General features: G+C 40.9%; 1 protein-coding gene across 1 annotated transcript; it reads right to left on the reverse strand.

Moving 5' to 3' along the window:
• Positions 1-564: 564 nt before the first annotated feature.
• On the reverse strand, positions 565-14961 carry LOC125061997. The gene is made up of 3 exons (XM_047667616.1): positions 14361-14961; positions 6671-6818; positions 565-752 (listed from the first exon to the last, which is right to left on the reverse strand). The coding sequence occupies exons 1-3, from the start codon at positions 14946-14948 to the stop codon at positions 565-567; spliced, it is 924 nt and encodes a 307-aa protein (XP_047523572.1). The 5' UTR covers positions 14949-14961.
• Between the last annotated feature and the right edge of the window lie 9149 nt (positions 14962-24110).

Genomic DNA, 24110 nt, shown 5'->3' on the forward strand with positions numbered 1-24110 from the left:
CTATGCCTAGAGCATCCTGCCGGATGCGCTAGCCATATCCGTTTTTATTAAACGCCCTTCACAGACTACGACAAAATATGTACTTAAACATCTGTTTGTTGTACAGATGAGTGTAAGTTTCACTAATGACGCCTGTATGGACCACACAATGAAAATTTGTTGTCGATAGATCACTATGTAATTTGAGAAATTTCAAAAAGCGAATACGCTTTTATTAAAACCCTAGTTCACAGAATTCCCAACAAATACTAATTCAATATTCCTCTTTGTAAACGGACTTCCAGGAAATCTGTCCTTTGTGTTTTATGCAGTTTCCGCTTCGTGAAAATTCACGTGAAACTCACATCAATTTTGCTTTGTATGATTTTAATAAGTTCGACGAACGCCTAGATTAATTTACCAGTCGCCATCCCCAAACAATTACACTGGATGTCACCCACACTGTCCATTTAATAATTTGATTTTGACGTTACTAAAACAGATCAGACGGAAATTGAAAATTATATAGTAAAAATAGATGAATTTTAAGTAATATAATAAAACAATTTCGTATCAGAAATATATTTATCCCATAAAATTAGGGCGTCCGGAACGAAATTCGCTTATAAATCTGAAGTTTTTCATTTTTAACCGGAATTTTCCTTTCTTCTTCAGTTGACCCATGCGTTGGAGAGTACGTATTGCTGTTAAGAATCTGTATAAGGCATTCATTTCGTCTCCCATACAGAATAGGAAGGAGGATTCGATGTAGGCTGAAAACAATTGCTATTTATAGTCTATACTTATATATATATATATATATATTATTATGTAATAATATTATAAAGAGGAAAGGTTTGATTTTTTGTTTATTTGAAATAGATAGGCTCCGAAACTACTGGACCGATTTCAAAAATTATTGCACCGTTGGCAAGCTACACTATTCCTGAGTGACATAGGCTATGTTTCATTTTCAAAAAAATTAGGGATGCTTACTAAAACTTGAATTATCTAACCCAAGGTGTAAAAAAATAAACAAAAAACTTCCTTTAATCGTGTGCGCTGCGAAAACTATTAATGATAGAACAAAATGATGTATTAAAATTTTTCAGGACACATCACTATGTATAAAAAATGTCTCGACAGCATGTCTCTATCTTTTATAGTTTCGTCACAATAAGCGTCCTTTCATTATTAAAATACCACCGCTAGAAAAGGCTCTTTATTCGTACCTAGGTATTGATCCTTATCAAAATAATTACCGTTTCACGTAAGCTACAATTTAATGGCATAACCGCCAAAAAAGCATGGTGGATTGGTGTTCTCATGCCTTTTCTCTTGAATATTTTACTACTATGTAATATAACAAATATCTTAGCCACAGCAACGCTTGGCCGAGTCTACTAGTCTACAATAATTTGTCTAAACCTTGCCATAGTGTTAATTTAACATTTCATTCATTTTCATACTATCCTTATATTATATTGTTAAATGGACTACCGAGCGTCATAAAAGGCGTGCTATTGCAAGGGATATTTCATTACAGGCCGTCGGGCTTTGCAAAAAAATAGTTTCGGAAATCGTGTAAAATTTTCAGAATGATAGATTTTTCTGCTAGCCGTAATAAAGATCATTTATCAAGTTTAAATGTTTGTGGTTGTAGTAACACTTAGCTACTGAGAGGCTAGGTTAGAGGAGAGCTTACGGAGGTTACGGAGAGACCTCTTGAGACAGCTTAATATAGGCTTAGAACAGATCGCTTAATTTCAATAAAGTAAAAAATCATTTAATAATTTAGGTAACATAATGTATACTTATGACGTCAGTAAAGAAATACATATTAATGCTTCTAATTTTATATTTACTGGCAGTTCTCAAATCAAGGGCGTAGAACGGAAGAGAACTGTGGCAATAAACTCTCCGCCACTCTTTTTAATCGCCATTTTTTTACACAACGTTTGTAAGGAGCTGCAACCATTACACCATGTTCCACGTGACATATCAAGTAATTAATAATAATAACATAAATTTAAAAAAAAACAAAGACTTATCCTCTATCAGCAGGAAGCATGGTGAAATAGGAGCACGCAGTTACATTCTCGTTGAAAACCCGTTGAACCATGTAATTCAACAAGTGCTATGGAAAGTAACAAAAGAAAATTCTCGTTTCACAATGCCTCCGAAACGGCTCGATCGATTCTTATGAAACTTTTTATGCATATTCAGTAAGTCTGAAAATCGGCTACTATCTATCTTTCAAACCCCTAAATGTTAAGGGTGGTCCACCCCTAATTTGAATTTTGATTTTTGAGATACATTTTTTTGTTTTTATTTTTTTATGATATAGCATACAAAAATACATACAACCCTTAATTTTCATCCCTCTACGATCAACCCCTAATTTTTATTTGTTAATTAAAATCTTATGAATTAAACTCTGAGGTTTATAAAGAGACAATTCACAGAAAAACCTAAAAAGTTTTCATTCCAAAAAACCGAACAGTCTAGGGGTAGCATAGCAAAATGTTCCATGTTGGTATGTACTAAAGGTAGGCTAAGTAAAATGACATTAAGAAACGAAGTTCGCGGGGGCAGCTAGTCTGTGTATAGACAATTCTCGACAACAGTATTTCCACCAAACGTCTTACCTCACTCGATTCATTTCCTCTCTACCACTAACCATTTTAACAGTGATAGGTATTAGAACTGTAATGTACTGTATATGCCAAAAATTCAGTAGCGCTACAACCTCTTTAGGTCAAGGCCTCAGATTTCTGAATCTGTTTCATGACCATTTTTAAATCTAATAGGCAAGTAGGTGATCAGCCTCCAGTGGACACGCCGTCGACTGTTTGGGTCTAAGACATGTCGGTTTCCTCCCGATGTTTTCCTTCACCGTTCGAGCAAAAGTTAAATGCGCACATAGAAAGAAAGTCCATTGGTGCACAGCCGGGGATCGAACCTATGACCTCAGGTATGAAAGACGCACTGAAGCCACTAGGCCGACACTGCTAACAACCATTTTTTTTATGGCTCTGGCATGATTTGTGCATTAGCCAGCGTCAAGTATAGGATTTTTTATAATTCGTGCTTGTCTTTAGAAATTCGACCGTGTCCTCCATATACGGTTTAGGCACTTGCCCGGTACCGCACAAACCTCCCAAAGGCCGAGAACAAATTTAAATTAAATTAAAACTTGCCCTCGAACCGGGAATAGAACCCGGTACCCCTCACTTAGCTAAACAACCATTTAATAATGTCGTAACAACAAAATAACCAGTCATAACACGTAGTGGTCAATAGCAGCTTACACATACATACTGTATGTATTTGTTTTCGAAGCGTTTGATGTTACTATAGTTATCGATGTGTCAAATTAATATCCGATATTCTACCTTTGACGTTGACATGTTACAGGGAGCTGGGATTGAACGATGTGTCAACATGGCTTTGCCTTCAGGCACAGTATCGTGTAATAGCATGGGGGATATACAAATGGTATGAGAGGGTATTACGAATTAAATGCAATCAGCGAATAAAATAACGAAAATTTATGTTGAAAGTTTGATGAATTAAACAATACAATTGGTATGAAGCCTATATCACCAAGTTATTTATATTTAACATTTAATTTATTAATTTGACTTGTCTAAAGTTATTAATCATCTAGGTTTGTAAATAGTGTCTTAATAATAACACGTTTTCTTAGTTTTTTTGAAATTTATTATATTATTTTTGCGCTGTCCCTGTACAATTATAATACTAGCATACCATATATATCTCTTGTATCATACGGCTTTGAGATATAACATCATAACTATATGTTTGCACCACTGCATTTAGCCAAAAAAGAGTTGTGATGGAACTTTTCTGTTTGTCTTTTTGTAGCTGCTACCTAATAACCACCTTCATGATTCAGTGGTTTCACATTGCATTTTACCTGAGGTCCTGCGTTACCGTAAAATTAGTTTCGGGTCGGTATAACTGCAAATAGGTCTACACTTGGCCGTTGGGCAAATAAAAATCATCTTATAAATTCACAAAGTGATGCCATTCACCCACAGATTAGACAACAGACTATTGATTTCTTAGAAACTCTTCGAAATATTTTGACGTCTTGTTACTTATTTTTATTTTCAGACTTGAACCGCCTACGCTTTATTTCGACTTAATTACCACGTATTCTATTGTATTAATAATCAGTGGCGCCACAACCTCTTTAGGTCTGGGCCTCAGGTTTCTGAATCTGTTTCATGATCATTTTTCATTCGAATAGGCAAGTAGGTGATCAGCCTTCTGTGCCTGACACACGCCGTCGACTGTTGGGTATAAGGCAGGCCGGTTTCCTCACGATATTTTCATTCACCGTTCGAGCGAATGTTAAATGCGCACATAAACAGAAAGTCCATTGGTGCACAGCCGGGGATAGAACCCACGACCTCCGGGATGAGAGTCGCACGCTGAAGCCACTAGGCCAACACTGCTCATTCTCATTCTATTGTATTATTATTATATAAACGCATGTTAGCAGCAGTATTATCCCAGTGGCTCGCTGCGACCCCTTAAACTACGCGTCCGAACACGGCGTTGCACTAATCTATATGCGCAATTAAAACTTGTCGGCGTATCTCAAAACCAAAAATTTACAACATGTGTCAGGCACGGGAGGCTGACCACCTAATTAGCGAGCTAAATAGGGTTGAAACGCCACAGGGTTGTTTTTATAATGTTTTTAATTCTTTTGTAAGTATTGTTCGTGATACAGGTGCAAAAAGATTAATATTGTTTAAGAACCTTCTAATAACTAACTGTTGAGACTAAAAAGTGACATTTTTAGGTCTCCAACGCTTTAACTGAAGAAGAGAAACATGTGAGCGTACAAATTTTTTATTTACTCACAGAAGCGTCATTTAGGTACATGTGTCTTGCGCACACTGAATATTATTGTATGTGAGACGGATATATTTAGTTGCACACTGGCTGAAGAATTGCATTAATTATAATTACAGAAAAGGTTTTATGTTTTCTTGTTTCCTTTTATGTTCTTGTATTAATAAGTTTTCTATTGTATTAGTGTTAAGTTACTGTAAAAAGAGGAATTCAATAAATGTATTTCGATTTTTACAGCTAATTAAAGAGAGGGTTTCAACATTTTTATCTGAATTTCTTTAAATTTAATTATTTTAATGTTTGTAAACAGAAGGTATAGAAAGAAGCGGTCAAAAATAGGCCTATGTCAGAAGACATCTTACCTACAAAACTGGTGGCAAAAAAATTATTGTCATTTGTTATATACATGTAAATAAAAGCTTCATTCATTTGTTTTTATAAGGGATAAACTCAAAAACTACATTATCCATGAGTTACCTGTTACATGAAAATGTTTAGTCCTAAAGTATAATTTTATCGGCATCGGTTAATCAGTACAGTGCCACGATTTTATAGCACCACGAAGCAAAAACTTCGCTTTGTTGTCGTAAAATATTCCTGCTGATCATAGACATAGGAATATTTTCTAAATCAACGCCTAGGCTTGGTCAAATATAAGGTAAAGTCATAATAATTACATTACTTATTTAGCATGAATTTTGTATATACGAAGGGTTAATTACAAAGAACTCTACTGATGTAAAATCAGCAACTATCAAAATATAATTAAATATTATATTACTAAAGGACTATTCTTGTAAATTTATTACAAAAGAAATCCCCAGTAATGCAGCTTTGCCTTTGAAAAATTTAATCAGCGTTCCTTTGAAAGCGTTATGAACAAGAATTATTTTTATAGAATTTATAATACATTAACGTCAGGTATATTTTGTCTACAGTAATCACTGAATCAAATTAAATTTTCTTTTACAGTTCCAAATCAATTTAATGTTTTTATCGCGAGTAATGCCTTTGTGTCTGCCAACACGATGTGACTCTGACCACGACTGTAATCAAAACTTCGAGGTAAATATTTGCGCTTCAATACATTTGTAATTCACCCTTCATAGCCTAGCGGTGTCATTAAATGTCGGCTAGGTGAGGGTATCGGGTTCGATTCCCGGTCGAAACGCAAGTTATTTTGATAAATTTATTGGTACCGAATTTCTAAGGCAAGCAGTGAGTACTTAAGAAAATAGAAGGTGAGGTTTAGGTTGTATGTTCTAGGCCGAGGATGGAAATTGCAAGTGGTAATTCAATATTCCTTTTTTAGGTGCGGAAGAGCGGGAGCCAAATCTGCTATATCACGTTATATGTGCGAGCGACTACATGCCGGCGGCACTCTGTGCGGAAATGCATTCCCCTCAATAAAAATAAAAGAAACGTACTGTATACGTAGTATAATAGCAGGTGAATTTGTTGGGCGATGATAAGATAGCTAACCTATGGTGTGCATTTAGGCAGTGTTAGAGATGCTTTTAAGACCTAGTATGTAGTCACTCACTTACCTACACTCCCTCATGCGCTCGGGCGTGTTGATAACAGTTGAAAAGTAAATTAAATGAAGGAGTAATTGGATTATATATAAATATATTTTAAGGAATTTATATTTAAGTTGTTATGGAAGAGCTGGGAAACCCTGACACAGGTATTTCTTACTTAAAACGATTCCCAAATCTTACACATTGTAATGCATATCTACTTAAAATGAATAAAGACTTTTTTTATGGTAATTACATGATTCGATATAACTGATACTTACAAGAGCTATGCGAAGTACTACCTTTGTTCTCCCAAAACATCTTGCATTGTGCGACATCCATGAAACAGTGGTTTTTGAACATCAGGGCTGGTTCCCTCGCCATGATGCCGGCTACACCACACACGGGAGCATAGGTGTCTGGACATTTCTGGAACAGAAATCTTATCACTGAATTAATATTTAATATATATTCACAGAAAACCGAAGATCTGGCAGCTACCTCGGACAAAGAATAAGTCTAGCTATTCAAAGGGGGAACGCTGCCGGAATCTTTGGAACCTTGCCTAAAGGGACTTCTTTTAATAATATATTTTAGTTAATATATGTTAAGGTTACTTATTTATTTCAATGTATAATGTATTAATTAGTTATATTTTTTCTATGTTATATCAATTTAATTTCGTGTGATAATAAAGCATTATATTATCAAATCAATGTCTATATATTAACATTTATAATATTCAGATCATTAATCCATATTTTGTTATAAGGTATTTTTATGTAATATCCGGCAAAACCGGCAGGAGGCTCTCACATTGCAAGAATTCTCGCAAGTGCGTTGCCGACCTTTTAAGAATAACAATTAGGTCTGAGTAGCGCATATTAGTAATGGCTACTAAACAAAATTACTTATGTTGGAGCATGTATCATAATAGAGTTGTATGAATTGTCGCGTCTAAAAGGTTTTTACGTAGGAGAATATCGGTATCTGTTGATGCCAACCCCCACGACACCTCAGAGACTCAGGCCTGCACAGGATTATACGTTTAGATGTTCGTTTGAGAACACCCGTGCATTAACCAAAGTACCTCGGTGCGGCTTTGAATACCGGTGGGGTTTGACTTCGTACGTACTACTGTTCTAGCCAATCCCGACGTCGCCTCAGAGACTCGGCAGTAACCAAAGTAACCTCGGCGCGGCTTTGAATACCGGTGGGGTTTGACTTCGTACGTACTACTATTGTAGCCAATCCCGACGTCGCCTCAGAGACTCGGGCCTGCACGGGATTAGACGTTTAGATGTTCGTTTGAGAACACCCGTGCAGTAACCAAAGTAACCTCGGCGCGGCTTTGAATACCGGTGGGGTTTGACTACGTACGTTTTGTCAAGACGGTTCGACGTATCGCTGGCACCGCCTCAACCCACGCACCCCTGCTAGTGCGTAATTGTAGGATGTTGTCTTGAAATGAAACTGCGCCTTGTTCTTGTTTCTTGCTTCGCCGATTATTCTTGGGTCCCAGTTCGTTGCGGAGGAAAAAGAGGATTTTGCGTAGATCTCGCCGAGCTTAAGTACATCGACAGTATACCGCGACGAGAGCTGCGCTTACAGCCATCTGTGTGCGTATACCGCGACGAGAGCTACGCGACCCTTTTATTCGGCGAAGCATTTAATTAATTTATTTAACTATCTTTCTTTACATATTTTTACCTTACTTATATATACTTAATTTCTACTTATGAGCTACCAACAATATTCTTATTTACTTATAGCTCATACCTATTTTTTTTTTTTTTTTTTTTTTTAAGAAAGGGATCTCGCTGTTGGCTTTTAGGGCCTTGACAGCTCAGCTCGGGCTGTTTTGGCGAGCATAGCTCGACCAGAATGAGCGTTTTTCCCGCGACTAGCGCAAGGGCGTCTCCTGTGAGACTCGAACCTCGGCTTGGGCCGTCACGGGGTGGTCAATCGCCTGAAGGGCAGGACGGAAACTCACTGGAGTGAGCGAAGTGCGAAATAAAGGTCCTCGCCTTCCCCGGTGAAGGCGGTTTTTAACCCTAATCTGTGTCTGAATACTTTGATTGTTATTATTTGCCGCGCGGGCGGCTTTTAATTTATTGTTTGCTACAGTAATTGGATCATCCGGATCCGTTAGTGTGTGTCGGGGCCTCCTATGACATTTTTTAGCCGGCGGGAAAGGATAATAGTTGATGCTTTTACGCACCAAAGGGTTGGGATGGTGTTTAGCCTTGTCGAAGTGGCGTGCGGACGCCAACTTCATCCATTGGGCTATGGTAGGGAGCTCCAGGTCGTGGTGGAGATCGACGTTTCTCACATAGAGGGGCGCCCCGGTCGCAACTCTCATGAATCGCATCTGAAGCGCCTGTAGCCGGTGGATGTAGGAGGGGGCACAATGCGCAAATACTACGCTAGCGTATGTCATGCACGGTCGGATGCAGGCCTTGTACAAAGTCACCTTGTGTCTAAGGGACATGTTACTCCTTTTGTTTAGGAGGAAATAGAGGCGAGAGAGGACGAAAGAGGCCTTCTTGCGAACGGCGGCTACATGTTTACGGAAAGACATGTCGCTATCGAGCGTTACTCCTAGATATTTGACGGATTTTTGCCACGGGATGGCTTGCCCGTATAGGGTTACCTCTTTTTTGAGGCGGAATTTTTCCCGAGAACGAGCGCTCGCACCGGGGTTACCCCTGGCAAAGAGAACTGCGACGCTTTTCTCGGGATTTATTTGGAAGCCCCATTTCCGAAACCATTCGCCTAGCGACGTGGTAGCGGTCTGGAGTCTGTCCACGATGACACCTCTGTCTTTGTGAGTGGTATAGAGAGCGGTGTCATCGGCATAGAGGGCTAGTTCCACGTTAGAAGCCCTAGGAATGTCGCCTGTAAACAGCGTGAAAAGAAGGGGCGAGAGGACCGAGCCTTGAGGGACTCCGGCCATGATGGGTCTAGGAGACGATAACGTCCCTTCGACACGATAGCGCATAGAGCGGTCGGACAAGAAGTCGTGTACTATACGCACGAGCCTTAATGGCACTTGAAGGTGGTAGAGCTTGTAAACCAAGCCGTTGTGCCAGACCTTGTCGAAAGCCTTCGCTATGTCTAAGAAGAGCGCACCCGTGGCTCTTGGTCTCGTGGTGCTGTTGTTCAGCCCGGAAAGGATGTGCTCCGTGATTCGATGGACTTGGTGGACGCACGAGTGGCCTGGTCTAAAGCCAAACTGCTCATCGGGAATGAGCCCCTTTTCTAGGGCAAAGTCTAGGAGGCGCTTTTTAACTACCTTCTCGAATAGCTTGCTTAGCGTGTTGAGAAGGCTGATAGGGCGGTAACTGGTGGGATTGTTACGGGGCTTGCCTGGTTTGTGAATACCAATTACAATAGCCTCTTTCCACTGCGCCGGGAAGGTGCAGTTTTCGAGAAGGCAATTGAATATGGCCACTAGTAAGCATATCAGATGGGGCGGGAGGCATCGTAAGACCTTGTTTGAGATGGCGTCGAGACCTGGTGATTTACGAGGCAGTGAACCCTTGATTAGAGTTTTGACCTCGGCGATCGACGTAGGAGGGAGCGGCTCGGGAGGGAGGGGCAGTGCGACTATGCGTTGGACTTCGCGGTTCACGTGCTCAACGTGCGCCGGGTCGCTATGGTCGAGATAAGGCGTGCACTGCTCTACTAGGTTTACGGCTAAGCACTCGGCTTTTTCGTCGTCATCGAATGCGTCAGGTTGATTTGGACGTTTTAGCGGGGGCATGGAGGCCACCGTGTCGGTTTTTAGGGAACGCGCGAGAGACCAATAGGCCGTGTGCGAAGGTGACAATTCGCTGGTAAGACGGTCCCAGCGTTCGTTTCTAATTTCCCGTATGCGCTCTTTAACTCGGCGCTGCGCGGCGCGGAGTGCTCTACGGTTATCATCGGTCGGTGCCCTAGCGAAGGCGCGAGTCGCCGCGTTCTTCTCGGTCAGTAAGCGCCTTGCGTCCGGGGGAAGCTCCCAGCGTTGAGCGAACTCATCTGGGACCTTCCGGGACGATTCGGCGACCTTTGTCTGAATGTGATATGTGACCGAGGAGAGCGCGTCTAACGCGTGAGCGGACGAGACTAAATTGTCGGGGATGTTATTAAGGTCAGAGACTTCGACGGGCTTGAGGGCCTCGTCTAGTTTCTGCCAGTCGACAATGGACTTGTACCTCTTCTCTTGGGTGTTAGGAGGGCCGAATTCAAAATGAACCGGGAAGTGGTCAGAGTCTAATTCGTGTAGCACCTCTATGCTTCGCGGCTGTAGTGCCACGTTGCGTAGAATCGCCACGTCTAAGACGTCCGTTGAGAGAAGACCGTTACAATTTATACCGCGACGAGTCGGATGAATGGGGGCAATGACATTAAAATCGAGTACGTCAATAAGCCTACTGAGGGCTCGCCCATTAGGGTTTTGTTTTGAGCTATTCCAGTCCCCGTGCTTGCTATTGAGGTCCCCGGCCAGTAAGACCGAGGGGCCCAGTGCAAACAGGGTCCTAAGATCGCTTTCTAATATGTCCTTAGTGGGAGGGAGGTACACCGATGCGATGATAATCGGCTGATGACCGGTCATAGCCACGCGTAACACAGAGCACTCTATGTTAGTTAGGGAGGGCGGGTCTAACGGTGAGCAGTGAAGCGCACGTCTATAATAAATGAGCGTACCGCCTTTCGCCGTAGGTCGGTCGTTTCGCACCGCGACGTAGTTCGCGAATCTAGGTGCGCGAACGCTGGGCTTTAGGAACGTTTCCTGTACTAGGAAAATATCAATTGGGTGGCGAACGAGGAAATCCCGAATTAAATCTGACTGTGGCTTGAAACCGTTCGCGTTGAAAGTCACTACGGACAGTGATCGAGCCTTGACCCTAGACGTAGTCGTAGCTATTGCGGTGCGTTAGAATTTACGAATTGCCGCACGGATTTAAGGAGCAGGGCGTGCTCGGTTATTACCTCCACCTTGGTGGACGCAGTTTTAGCGGATTTAAAGGCTTCCGCGAATGCGACGAGTGCGTCTAGGTCTATAGCGTCTATTACGCTAATCGCGAGATTAAAAGCGTCGCGGACGTTGCCTGATTCCTCAGATGCCTTCACGGGAGGGCAGAGGGCTTTGTTTGGAGGGCTCGCATTTGATGTGGGCCTCTCTTTTACGATAGGGGTAGACGCAGGGACCTGGGAAGGCGCTGCGGTTGCGGGTTTAGATGGCAGAGGCGGGAAAGCTTCTGTCGTGAGTTGGGGAGGGCCCTCCGTAGCGGGGGGCTTGGCCCAGGGACTGAATTCGGGAGGCGGGGCCGGTATGTAAGTAGGCTTTGCTCCCATGCCACGACGGGCCGCATCGCGTCCCGCCATGCGCCTAGCCGACGGCTTTTGCGCCTTGGGGGCTCTAGGGCAACCGCGATAATTCGCAGGGTGCCCATGTTGCCCGCAAAGCACACATGCCGGCGGCTCAGCGCACGGGAGTGTCCGCTTACAGTCCGAGGTGCCATGGTCGCCTAAACACTTTACGCACCGCGCCCTCGCAAAACAGTTTCGGGCTGCGTGCCCGTAGAGTTGGCAGCGATGACACTGCCGTGTAAAAGAGTGTTTGAGGGGAGTTTCAACCCTCAACCCCGAGAGCTTACAGCACTCCCGAAGGTTAAAAATCTTTTTCCCACTCGGAGTTGGGTCTAGGACTACAAGTACCATGTCGTACTCTTCTTTGGTGGTGCGGTTTAGCATACGGAAAACATCCCTTACGGGGTATCCCTGCTCGGTCAAATCTATTTGGACGACCCCGGAGTCTATTTCCTTCGGGATGCCCTTGATAACTACCCTAAGGACGCGCTCCTCGGGCAGGGGGAAAGTGTGACCTCCGATACCTTCGGAGCGAAGGTAGGAGGTAAGGAACCGGTGGTGCTCAGGTGAGGACACCTGTATACAAATGTTATCCCTTAACGTACGGGCTTTATAACTAATCGACTTAGTGTCGAGAAGCTTTGAGAGGGTGGGCCATACGCCCTTGTCCCTAACATAGACGGGCGGGGGGGTTTTGATGCGATCCGCCGCGGGGGCGGAGGGCGCAGGTTTGTCCGATAATAACGAACTTAAGTCCCTCTTCGGAGGGTTTGTCGGCTGTGAAGGCCTTTTCGCGGGTGGACCACCGTTGGCCGAACGCTTTTTCTTACGTCCGACGGTTTGGAATCCGTCGGATTCCGAGGATGATGAAAGAACGGCTTCGTCAACCGTTTCCGCCGGAGCGGATTGGGCCGACATTGCCGACAAAGGACGCGCTAGATCCGTCTCCCCATCGCTTGCGCTTCCCACTTCAGGGAGTGGTGAGCGCGAGCGCGAGCGAGCGCGGGATTGGTCGGTTGAGATTAAACTATTTTTACGCGATGCCTTCGCGGAGGCATTTTTCCTCGTCTTACGCGGCGACGGAGACGGCGAACGGGGTGAGTCAGTGCACTCTGACTCGTAAAATGCTTTAATAGCGTCAGGAAAACGCTGTTTTAAAAAAGACAGTATTTTATTTAGATCGGGCGGTTGAACCTCGGACGCCATCCTGTATGCGGGAAGCAATACAGTTTGGCGGCGAGTGTGTACCTACGTCTAACGTGTGAGTACCTAAGCTGTGGTTTGCCCTAATATGTATGTGTCTCCGCTGGTGATAGCGGAGGTGAGGTTTGTCACAGACCTAACCAGCCCGCAGGGGTTTGGGTAAGTAGAGCCCCCGCGGAAGTGACAGGACCCGTCCAACAGTGGACCTGATTGAAGCCGGTTTCAAGAGAGTAGTTGGAGTTCCTACTCCCTAATAAGTGCCTACTAGGAGGCCCGGCTGCGCACAGGACTTGGAGGAAGCGGAGGGGCTGATTCGCGCCTTGAAAAAGGCACGGTGTATGCACCCCGGACAAAACACCCGCACAAGGCGTTAACCGTTCGATAACCGTTTGGCACCGTTAGGTGGCTATCGGACGGCCGCAGGTAAACCCGCGCTCATAAATTGCAGCCTTCAACACGATGTCCAATCACCGAAGACGCGAAGCGACCAATGAGAGGGCAGCGGGCAGCAAGGGCAGCGGTCGGACAGCGCGTGCGCACTGTACAGCGGCAAGCGGCGATGACTCACAGCGAGTGAGCGAGATGGCAGCAGGATGGCGCGTTGGCAGGAGCAGACGTCCGCACAGGTCGGCAGTCGGGCGCAGAGTGAATGAATGAGCTCATACCTACTTAATTTATATTGTATATATAGTCACTAACACCAAGTTATAATAATCTATTCCTATTTATATAAATGAGTCGCCAACAGTATCATTTCTATATTTAGAATTTAATACGTTAACTTCGGAATCTTTTGATAAATAATATACTTTATGAAGCCGTTGTAATTAAGAAACGGACGATTCAATCGTGATTTCTAAGAAGATTGAAGTTTATTTTTAGCATAGAAATTATTAACGTGAGTTATTGATTCGCTAATTCGTGATTCTGAGACAGGAAACACTCAATGTACGTGTTTTTGTTCAATAAATAATATCCAAAATAATAATCTGCAGCTGAGTTTTATCATCGGACATCGAGGCAGAAAACCAAATTCCACCCGTATCACCTCGACGTCCGCCGTTCCACAACTGACCGTTCTTTAAGGCAGTTTCTGAACTAACTGCCCACTGAACCAATTCGACTTAGGGTCCTTCAAGAAAATAATGTACCAATTCTTAAAAGGCCGGCAACGCACTCGCGAGCCCGCTGACATTGATGTTGTCCATGGGCGGCGTTATCACTTAACATCTGGTGAGCCTTCTACCCGTTTGCCCCCTGTTCTATAGAAAACCAGCTTCGAGGTTAAGATCGTTTTAATACATCAATATATAAATTTTAATCATCCCTATTAAGTTTTTATTTACCAAATGATGTGATTGTGTGTTTTTTTGGTGTGGGTTTATAGTTATGTCTTATTGAGTTACTTACAGTAGGACAAGTATGATAGCACGTTGAAAGTGTTGGGCGATGGTATGTATCATTTTTCTTCTCCTTCGGTATCATGATCAGTGGCACGGAGATTTTTACTGGGCCTGCGTTCTTTATTAAACGTCTCCTTGTGTTAAACGGATCCATTTCTTTCACAGGCAAATCAAATGCATGGGTAGCAGCGAAGAAGCTATCTATACTTTCATTGACATTATCTGTACCTAAAATACCACCATTGATTATAACTAAGTTCTTTATATCATTTATTTGGCTTTCTCTATTATCAATATCATTAATTTGGTTTCCTCTATTATCAATATCATTAATTTGTTTATCTATATGTGCGGATTCACAAATGAATAGTTCTGTCTCTGTATATTTTATATTCGTTTTGCAGTTGTGTTTATGCAGCTCGCATCTATTTGGAAATCTTTTTACTCTGTACCCTTCTCCTTCTTCCCGTATAGCGCAAATTTCTGTATTATCACATATTAAATTTACATCGCATTGATGATTGTCGACAGTCAATTGTTTTATATGCAATTCGTTCAGCGAGTTATTTGGTAAGGCATTAGAACAATATTCCATATTTATAACTCCATATGCTGTAAAATATTAATATTATAATGTAATAATCTATATTTAAAGTTTATTGTTAATGTCCAATCCAACCAATTATTCTTATAATACAACATAATAAGATGCATTATCGGGTGTGTAAATATCGTAGATCGGAGATCTGTAGCCGTTGTTCTAAATAATCATCAATAATGTTGTACATCTAAATAATCGAAGACTGGAAAAGGAGTCATTATAGTCAATAAAGTTGAGTTTACATTTGAAATTAAATGAAATAAATAAATATTTATTATTATTCTCTTACATTAAGTGTAACATAAATTCTATTATTATACGAATGTTATTTTTAAATTACGTCCAATGCCGTAGCATCTTCCGTGGGCTAATTCATTCTGTTAATTTTTGCGCGCGCATCGTAAAATTTCACTCTCATAAATTTTTCATAACGCGCCTAAAGGCCGATTTACATTATCTTAGTGTTTAGGAGAGTGCTTCAGGATAGTACTTTAGTTGAAACATGTAAACGCTACTTGCTTTAGTACGGTTCTACTTGACTTTCAAGTTGAATCAAAATAGAATCGCTTTTTATTTTTGTTTCAAGTGATACCCCTCCCGCGCCCGCGCACCCCCCGAGATCTTCCCTCGTTGTGTGTAAACATGTAATTTAGTAAAATCTTTAGGAGAGTGCATAAGTGCCGTGAAATATGTGCGTGTTTTTTGATTTTTAAAGATGGCTAAATGGTCGGAAGATACAACTATCAAATTTGTGTCTGAATATGTTGTTCACGAATGTTTGTGGAACATTAAAAACAATTTATACAAAAACAAACCGGCTAGGCATTCGGCATACACTGCCTTAAAAGAAGCTATTTTGTTTATTATTTATATTTAGTTTATTTATTTCGAATAAAATCTCGTCTTCTATTTGTTCCATAACTACAGTTGGTATTTTGCGTAGAATAGAGCATATTTGCCGACGTCGTTGCGCGTTCATTGTGGCGCTGTAATAATACTCTACTGGAAGAAATGTAAACGTTCACTCGCAACGCACTAAAGCACTACAGAACTTGCCTTTCAACTTGTACTAAAATACTCTCCTAAACGCTAAGATAATGTAAATCGGCCTTAAAGAAGTATAACTTCAAAAATAATTGTTAAGTGCCTATCTGATACCTAATCCGCTGTTGGTTGTGTTAGCAATGTAGCTAGTATAAGCAAAAAATTACTAGTAAAATCTAAAACTAGATGTTTAATGTTTTTATTGTATTTTTATTATTTTAAATTTTTGTAACATTAAGTTTACCACAAATAATAAACTCTCCGTCACTAAGTCACGTCGCCAAGTTTTTCGTTTTACACAGCCTTTGTTAGGAGCTGCAACCATTACACCATGTTCCACATGATCTGATGTGGAACATGATGAATTGATTTATCATGTTCCACATGATAAATCAATTAAAACAAAGATAGATTAGGTTTCCTTACAACGCTTACCGTTACAGCACGTCTCAAAAGCGCACATAAAATTATATTTATTGGTTAAAAGCTAGGGTTTAAACGCACGAACTTATGGGACCTCAGACCTCCTTACAATAATAAAAGGCCTTTATTTACAGACAGATATTACATTACAATTATGTGTTTTTGTCCTTTTTACACTTGACAATACAATACAATGTAAATAGGTTGTTACCGTCGCGCGTCCGTCGCTTTCAAAAGGATTCCGACCAGATTGTATAAACGCCAAATCAATAATGATACTGATAGATGGACAAAAGCAATAAAAATGCTATTCCTTTTTTATTTACGAATATTTGAAGTTGGGTTAATAAAACTATGTTCAAAAAAATTAAGTATTTGAATCTACATACGATTTATATTAATTTTAATCAACAAAATAACATTCGTGCATCCCAAATAATATTTTTTCCTTTCGAAATGAAACCATAAACAGTAAAGATAAATTAAACAATAAACTAACCGGATTTTAACTTTCAACTCTTTGTTTGAAGCTGAGTGTCAACTGGCTTTAGTCGTTTATACATGGACTTATAACTAACATAAAATTAGGGGTATTGGGGTTGCGACGCTGGATTAACAAAAAACTAACTTGACTTATTTAAGGGTTCGTAAATCTAAGTGACACTTATATTATTGGACATTATCGGGAACAAGTGTACAATATTACAATTTATGAATGTTGGAAAAACTTAAGGGCACATTTAATAGCTACTAAACTAACGTATTACAATGTATTGGCAACAAGTGTAAGATGATTGCTAACATTTGGTTTGCGCTTCTAATTATTAAAATAAATAAATTAGTGACGCTACAACCTTTCTTTTTAGGTCTGGCCCTCAGATTTCTTTATTCCCCACGTTTTCCTTCACCGTTCGAGTGAATGTTAAATGCGCATAGAAAGAAGTTCCATTGGTGTATAACCCGCGGACCGAACCCAGGGAACCCAGGGATCTCAGGGAAAAGAGTCGCACGCTGAAGCCACTAGGCCAACATTGCTCTTCTAATTATTAACTAAAATATATATGTGTAACTTAATATTGGGTTACATAATTTCTGACACATTTGTTTATATAGAACAGGGGGCGGTAGGAGGCTCACCTGATGTTAAATGATATATGTATATATATACAAGAGGATTCGCGAGTGCGTTGCCGACCTTCTAAGCCGACATTTCTTCTTAAGGATGTTAAGTTACATCTATAAATAAAATAAAATATACGAACTGTGCCCGCAGTTACCCATGTTTTTTTCCGTAGTGTTATAATGATTGTTCGATGAATGGACAACACAAAAATAATTTAAACATTCAACTCAAAAGTTCTTGAAATCTGAAGAAACAAATGCAGATCATTTTTGCTTATTGATAGCGCTAAAGACGATTTTCGTGTGTCCAAAATCCGGATTTGTCAAATCACTTAGCGGTAAGTCTAGACTCTCGAGATGTTTATTCAAATAAAATCTAATATTTCACTGCATAACGGTTCAGTAATTTTCCTTGAGTATTTATTAGATTACCTGGAACTTCGACAAGGGATCACAATTAATAATTGAAGTGCTTGAAGCGTTATAATGTACTAGTATACTCGGCCAAGCGTTGCTGTGGATAAGATTTTTGTTATAATACATAGTAGTAAACTATTCCAGAGAAACGGCAGGAGAACACCAATCCACCATGCTTTTTTGGTGGTTATGCCATTAAATTGTAGCTTATGTGAAACGTTGGTAATTATTTTGATAAGGATCAATACCTAGGTACGAATAAAGAGCCTTTTCTAGCGGTGGTATTTTAATTTAAAAAAATAATAAAAGGACGCTTATTGTGACGTAACTATAAAAGATAGAGACATGATGTCGCGACAATTTTTATAGATAGTGGTGTGTCCTAAAAAATTTTAATACACCATTTTGTTCTATCATTAATAGTTTTCGCAGCGCACGCGATTGAAGGAAGTTTTTTTTGTTTATTTTTTTACACCTTGGGTTAGATTATTCAAGTTTTAGTAAGCATCCCTAATTTTTTTGAAAATGAATGTATGTCACTCGGAAATAGTGTAGCTTGCCAACGGTGAAAGAATTTTTGAAATCGGTCCAGTAGTTTCCGAGCCTATTCATTTCAAACAAACAAAAAATCAAATCTTTCCTCTTTATAATATTAGTATAGATAATATTATGGCGTAATGTGTCTATCATTTTCTGAAATAGATTTAAAAACTCCTACACACGTGTACGTCCTTTGATAACAAATAATATTTCTATAATAAAAGTCTAGAACCTGTGGGCAGATTTAATACGGCGTAAGTAAGTATTTTATTAGATATTCAGGTTGCTTGTGGCACATTTCTATTTCTGTTACATTCATTTTTAGGCAAGTGAACAGCGTTCCGATAAATCCGAAACTATTTTATTTATAAACGGACCAAGCTTACGCCACGTTTAGCTAAATGCTAAAAGGTTTTTAAGTAAACAATAAACAATAGTAACAGAATAAGTTAGTAAAATTATTAATTTATTTTAATATTAATTTATTATGGTATAGACGCAGCAGTGTTGGAATAGGCGCTTCAGCGTGCGACTCTCATCCCTGAGGTCGTAGGTTCGATCCCCAGCTGTGCGCCAATGGACTTTATTTCTATGTGAGCATTGAACATCAGTGAACGGTGAAGGAAAACATCGTGAGGAAACCGGCTTGCCTTAGACCCAAAAAAATCGACGGCGTGCGTCAGGCCGTCGGCCTATTCAATAATTATGGCAAATTAGTAATATTATGTTGACTTAATTTTCTACAATACCAATAAATAGCTTAAACTAAGGGAATGATCAATAACAGTCTTAGTGTTCTATAATGATTAGACACTATGTTTGTGTGTCCGAGATACCGCACTTCCATTTTTATTCTCTACACTAGGTTTTTTAACACAAAAGTTTCAGTTCTCTTAACGCGTTCTATTCCTGTTGTATCAAGAAGTTTATTGCAGCATTCACGTGGCTAGAGTCTGGCTAATGAAAGAAGATAACGAAAAAGCGCGGCAACTTAAAAAAAATAGTATGGTATCCCTAAAAGTTTGATATATTTTGTGGATTAAACTTACTGGATTTTATTTTATTATTTTTTACATTGATAGTAACTGTATAGCCTGTTTAAGTGAGCTAAATATTTAAGATATTTAATTAGGCCGTTTTGTATACATATATTAATATAAATCAAAATACAAATTATTCTGATGACTTGTTGCTCCAAAGCTTCTTATCTCGATAACATTAGCCGATAAAAGCTTTTGTTATTCTATGAAATCTTCAATATTGTCTGCGATTATTTTACAACATTTATATACTATTATTATGTTTTATTGTATAAAAGATTTTATATATATATATATATATATATATAAACTCAAATGTGTTGCAAAAATACTTACTTTAAGAAACAACATTTAGAGTTTGCTATTTCAGTTGAAAATCACTTCCATCCTATTTCTCTTATAATCAATTAAAAATTTACTCACAACAAACACTTCGTATTCAAATTAAAAATGACACATACATAGACAAACAAAACTAATGTCTTTTCCACGGACTAACAAACAAAACTAAATGAACATTTATAAAAACAAAATAGAAAATGAATAATCTAATTTAAGAAATATAATTATTTCTTTACATATATATCTAATAATTAGTGCGCAAAAGTTTACTGTCTACTTAAAAATAAAAATTTTGTTGTTAAAGTAGAGTAGTAGTGCTACAACCTCTTTTAGGTCTGGGCCTCAGATTTCTGACTCTGTTTCAAGATCATTTTTCAATCGAATAGGCAAGTAGGTGAGTCCAGTGCCTGACACACGCCGTCGACTTTTTGGGTCTAAGACATGTCGGTTTCCTCACGATGTTTTCCTTCACCGTTCGAGCGAATGTTAAATGCGCACATAGAATGAAAGTCCATTGGTGCACAGCCGGGGACCGACCTTACGACCTCAGGGATGAGGGTCGCACGCTGAAGCCACTAGGCCAACACTGCTCTACTACTTTAACACTATAAAAAAACACGTGCAGATTTTTTGGTAAAATCATTACTTTTTCACCATATTTGTAATATGCCAAATATTTAAAAGTAATTCGCAAGATATGCTTTGACTGAAGTTTCTAAAGTATTTCCACGGAGACAAAGTTCTATGCTAAAGCTCCAGCTTTAAGTTTACAAAAGTTGGTAAGTCACCGAGCTAAATAATTCAGTCAATTGAGTTCGGTGTATAGGGAAGTATTCAAACCCTTTTATATATGCGAACCCTTTAAAGATGAAAGATCCATAATCTTGTACGCTTATATCGAATATACTCAAAAAGTACAGGACTGGTTTGAAAATTCTATACCTGACTAACATAGGTTATATTTATATCCTGATTTTAAAAAAAAAAACAAACGCCGTTACAGGTGCTTGTTGTATAAACAAAATATTTTTGAAGTGAAACTTCTATAGGCGCAGGAGGGTAAATTTTTGCGAAATCGTCACGAAGATGCGCAGCGTTTTTGTCGAAGAAAAGAAAGAGAAAGATTTACACTGATGGAGAGAGAGTGAGAAGGGTAAATTTATAGAAATTCTATTTTTTTAAATTAAAATTTCGTAAAGAGAATTTATGATATATTAGTATTTTATATTTTATCCAAAATAATTTATTGAAATCTCAAATGACAAATTGTAAATTAAAATGGCACGTGTTTTTATTATCAAAGAAATTTTTTTTTTATAAATTGTATTAATTTTCGACACTTAATGACAATTTAATTCATTAAATTCCTAACATATCTACCTTTTCCCTCTAAGTCTCGGATAATCCTTAGAGGAATAATTACCGTGCCTGATATACGTATGTCAAACCTGGTCACTCACAAATAAACAAGAAAACAAACTAAGAGTATGTCAGAATAGTATCGAAAGGAGTGTTCTAGGTCTTAAATTGAAAGATAGAGTTAAACTAGAAGAAATAAAGGACATGACAAAGTTTAGAAATGCTGTTACTTCTAGTAAAATATTGAAATGGAACAGGACACATTATGAGAGAAGATAGAGATAAATGGACGAAGAAAGTGACGGAATGGCTTCCTCTCTATGACAGAAGAAAACGAGGAAGACAAATAAAAAGATGGGAAGATGATGTGGGAAGAGTAGCTGGCCCTATGTGGCTACGTAAAGCTAGAAACAGAGAAGAGTGGAAGCCCTTAGAGGCCTATGTCCAAGGACAAGCTGTAGAACAGAAACAAACCAACCGGCTTGCCGATTAATTATTAGTATTTTTATTTTTAGTGTTAATTTTTTGTATTTCACATATGTATGTACTAGTAGGTATAAGTAGTTACAGCAGTCCTAGTGGGAGTGCCATGCTGTCGCCTTCGGGCTTCAGCCAAATGGGCAGGCACGACCGGGGCAGTACCACTGTCTCTCAGAAAACCGGCGTGAAGTGATGCAATAAGTTTGCCTTATTGTACTCGCGTTTCGTGCGGTGAGAGAGACTCCCGGAGCCCATTCCCCCCCCCCCCACAAGAAATATGAAGGTGCAGAAAAAAAAAACAGAATCTACCCCAGGGGGGTACCACACGCGCTCGCGGTGGAGAATCCCCCTCTGGGCGTCCAACACCGGGACACTCTGCGCCCGGTGGTGGACGCACAGGCTGCCCTTCGTATTCTGGGGGGGGCAATTCTGCGCTCAAAAAAAATTACATTAATCGTTCTCGGGGCAAACGGAGCAATCCTACAAAGGCACCCCCGTCCACACTCGCCGTGGACTTCACAAATGTTAGGGGGCTCAATACCAATATCAACGCAGTCCACTACCATTTAGAGACTGCGAAGCCGGCCTTGCTCTTTCTTACCGAGACTCAGATTTCCTCCCCGGCTGATACTTCCAACCTCTCCTACCCGGGGTACAAATTGGAACATTCGTTTGTGCCGCGGGCGGGAGTTTGCGTGTACGTCAGAGAGGATATCTGTTCTCGTCGCCTCGGGACGCTTGAAGGAAGGGACCTATCTAACCTCTGGCTGCGCGTAGACTGCGATGACCATCCGCGATTCTACGCATGCCTGTATAGGTCCCATAGCGGAAATACCGAAACTGACCGACTCATTGAGCACATTCAAATGGCTACAGATTCCCTGCTCAAAAGGGTTCCTACCGCTGAAATCGTGATACTTGGCGATTTTAACGCCCACCATGCCGATTGGCTCGGCTCTGAAACTACCGATCACGCGGGAAGATCCTTTCACGACTTTGCTTTAGCCTACGACCTGACACAAATGGTCCCTGCGATTACGCGAATACCAGATGTGGATGTTCATAAACCCTCTTTGTTGGACCTTCTGCTGACTTCACATCCGGAGAACTATCAAGTCTCTGTTGACCCGCCATTGGGTTCATCAGATCATTGTGTGGTCCGGAGTACTGTGCCATCTACGCGCCCTTCACGGCCCCGCTTTATGGGTTGTCGCCGTATTTGGCACTATAAGTCAGCAGATTGGGACGGGATGCGGTCTTTCTTTGCGTCCTACCCTTGGGGGCCTATGTGCTTTTCGCCGGAAGCTCCAGATTCCGTCGCCGCCTCTGTCGCCGAAGTGGTTCTGCAGGGCATGGAACTCTTTATTCCATTTTCTGCGGTGCCGATCGGTGGCAAGTCTCAGCCCTGGTTTAAACGTTCTTGCAAGGCGGCCTCGCGTCGAAAGCGTGAATGCTTTAAGGCATGGGCGGAAGCGGCGAAATCTCGTGATGCCAATACCAGCGAACTTAAAACAGCATATAACTCAGCCTCCAGGTCCTTCAAACGGGAAATCACTAAGGCAAAGTCAGAGCACATTGCCAGATTTGGCGAGAGATTGGCCCAACTCCCTTCAGGGACTCGAGCCTTCTGGTCTCTCGCCAAAGCTGTCCAGGGGAATTTTTGTCAGCCCTCCATTCCGCCACTGCACAGGGAGGATGACTCTCTGGCCCACACTGCGAAGGAGAAGGCCGACCTTTTGGGCTGTCTCTTCGCGTCCAACTCGACTTTGGATGACCGAGGGAGATCACCACCGACCATTTCGCGGTGTGATTCCTCGATGCCGGAAATCACATTCCGGCAACGTGCTGTCCGCAAAGCACTATCTTCCTTGGACATTCATAAGTCGAGCGGGCCGGATGGTATCCCCCCAATTGTGCTGCGTATTTGTGCTCCTGAGTTGGCTCCGGTCTTAACGCGCCTTTTCCGGTACCTGTATTCGCTCGGCACTGTCCCGAAGTGCTGGAAGACCGCTTCGATACATCCGATCCCAAAAAAAGGCGATCGCTCTGATCCGTCCAACTATCGCCCAATAGCTATAACCTCCTTGTTCTCCAAAATAATGGAAACCATTATTAATTGCCAGCTCTTGAGTTATCTAGAAGGCCACCAGTTGATTAGCGATTCTCAGTACGGCTTTCGTCGTGGTCGCTCAGCTGGTGACCTCCTTGTATACCTTCCCCATAGGTGGGCAGAGGCAATTGAGTCCAAGGGGGAGGCGCTGGCGGTAAGTTTGGACATTGCGAAAGCCTTCGATCGGGTGTGGCACAGAGCACTGCTCTCGAAGCTTCCAGCCTATGGGCTTCCCGAGAAATTATGCGATTGGATCTCCAGCTTTCTGGCCGATCGGAG

Source organism: Pieris napi, chromosome W (genome assembly GCF_905475465.1).
Source record: "Pieris napi chromosome W, ilPieNapi1.2, whole genome shotgun sequence".
Lineage (NCBI taxonomy): Eukaryota > Metazoa > Arthropoda > Insecta > Lepidoptera > Pieridae > Pieris > Pieris napi.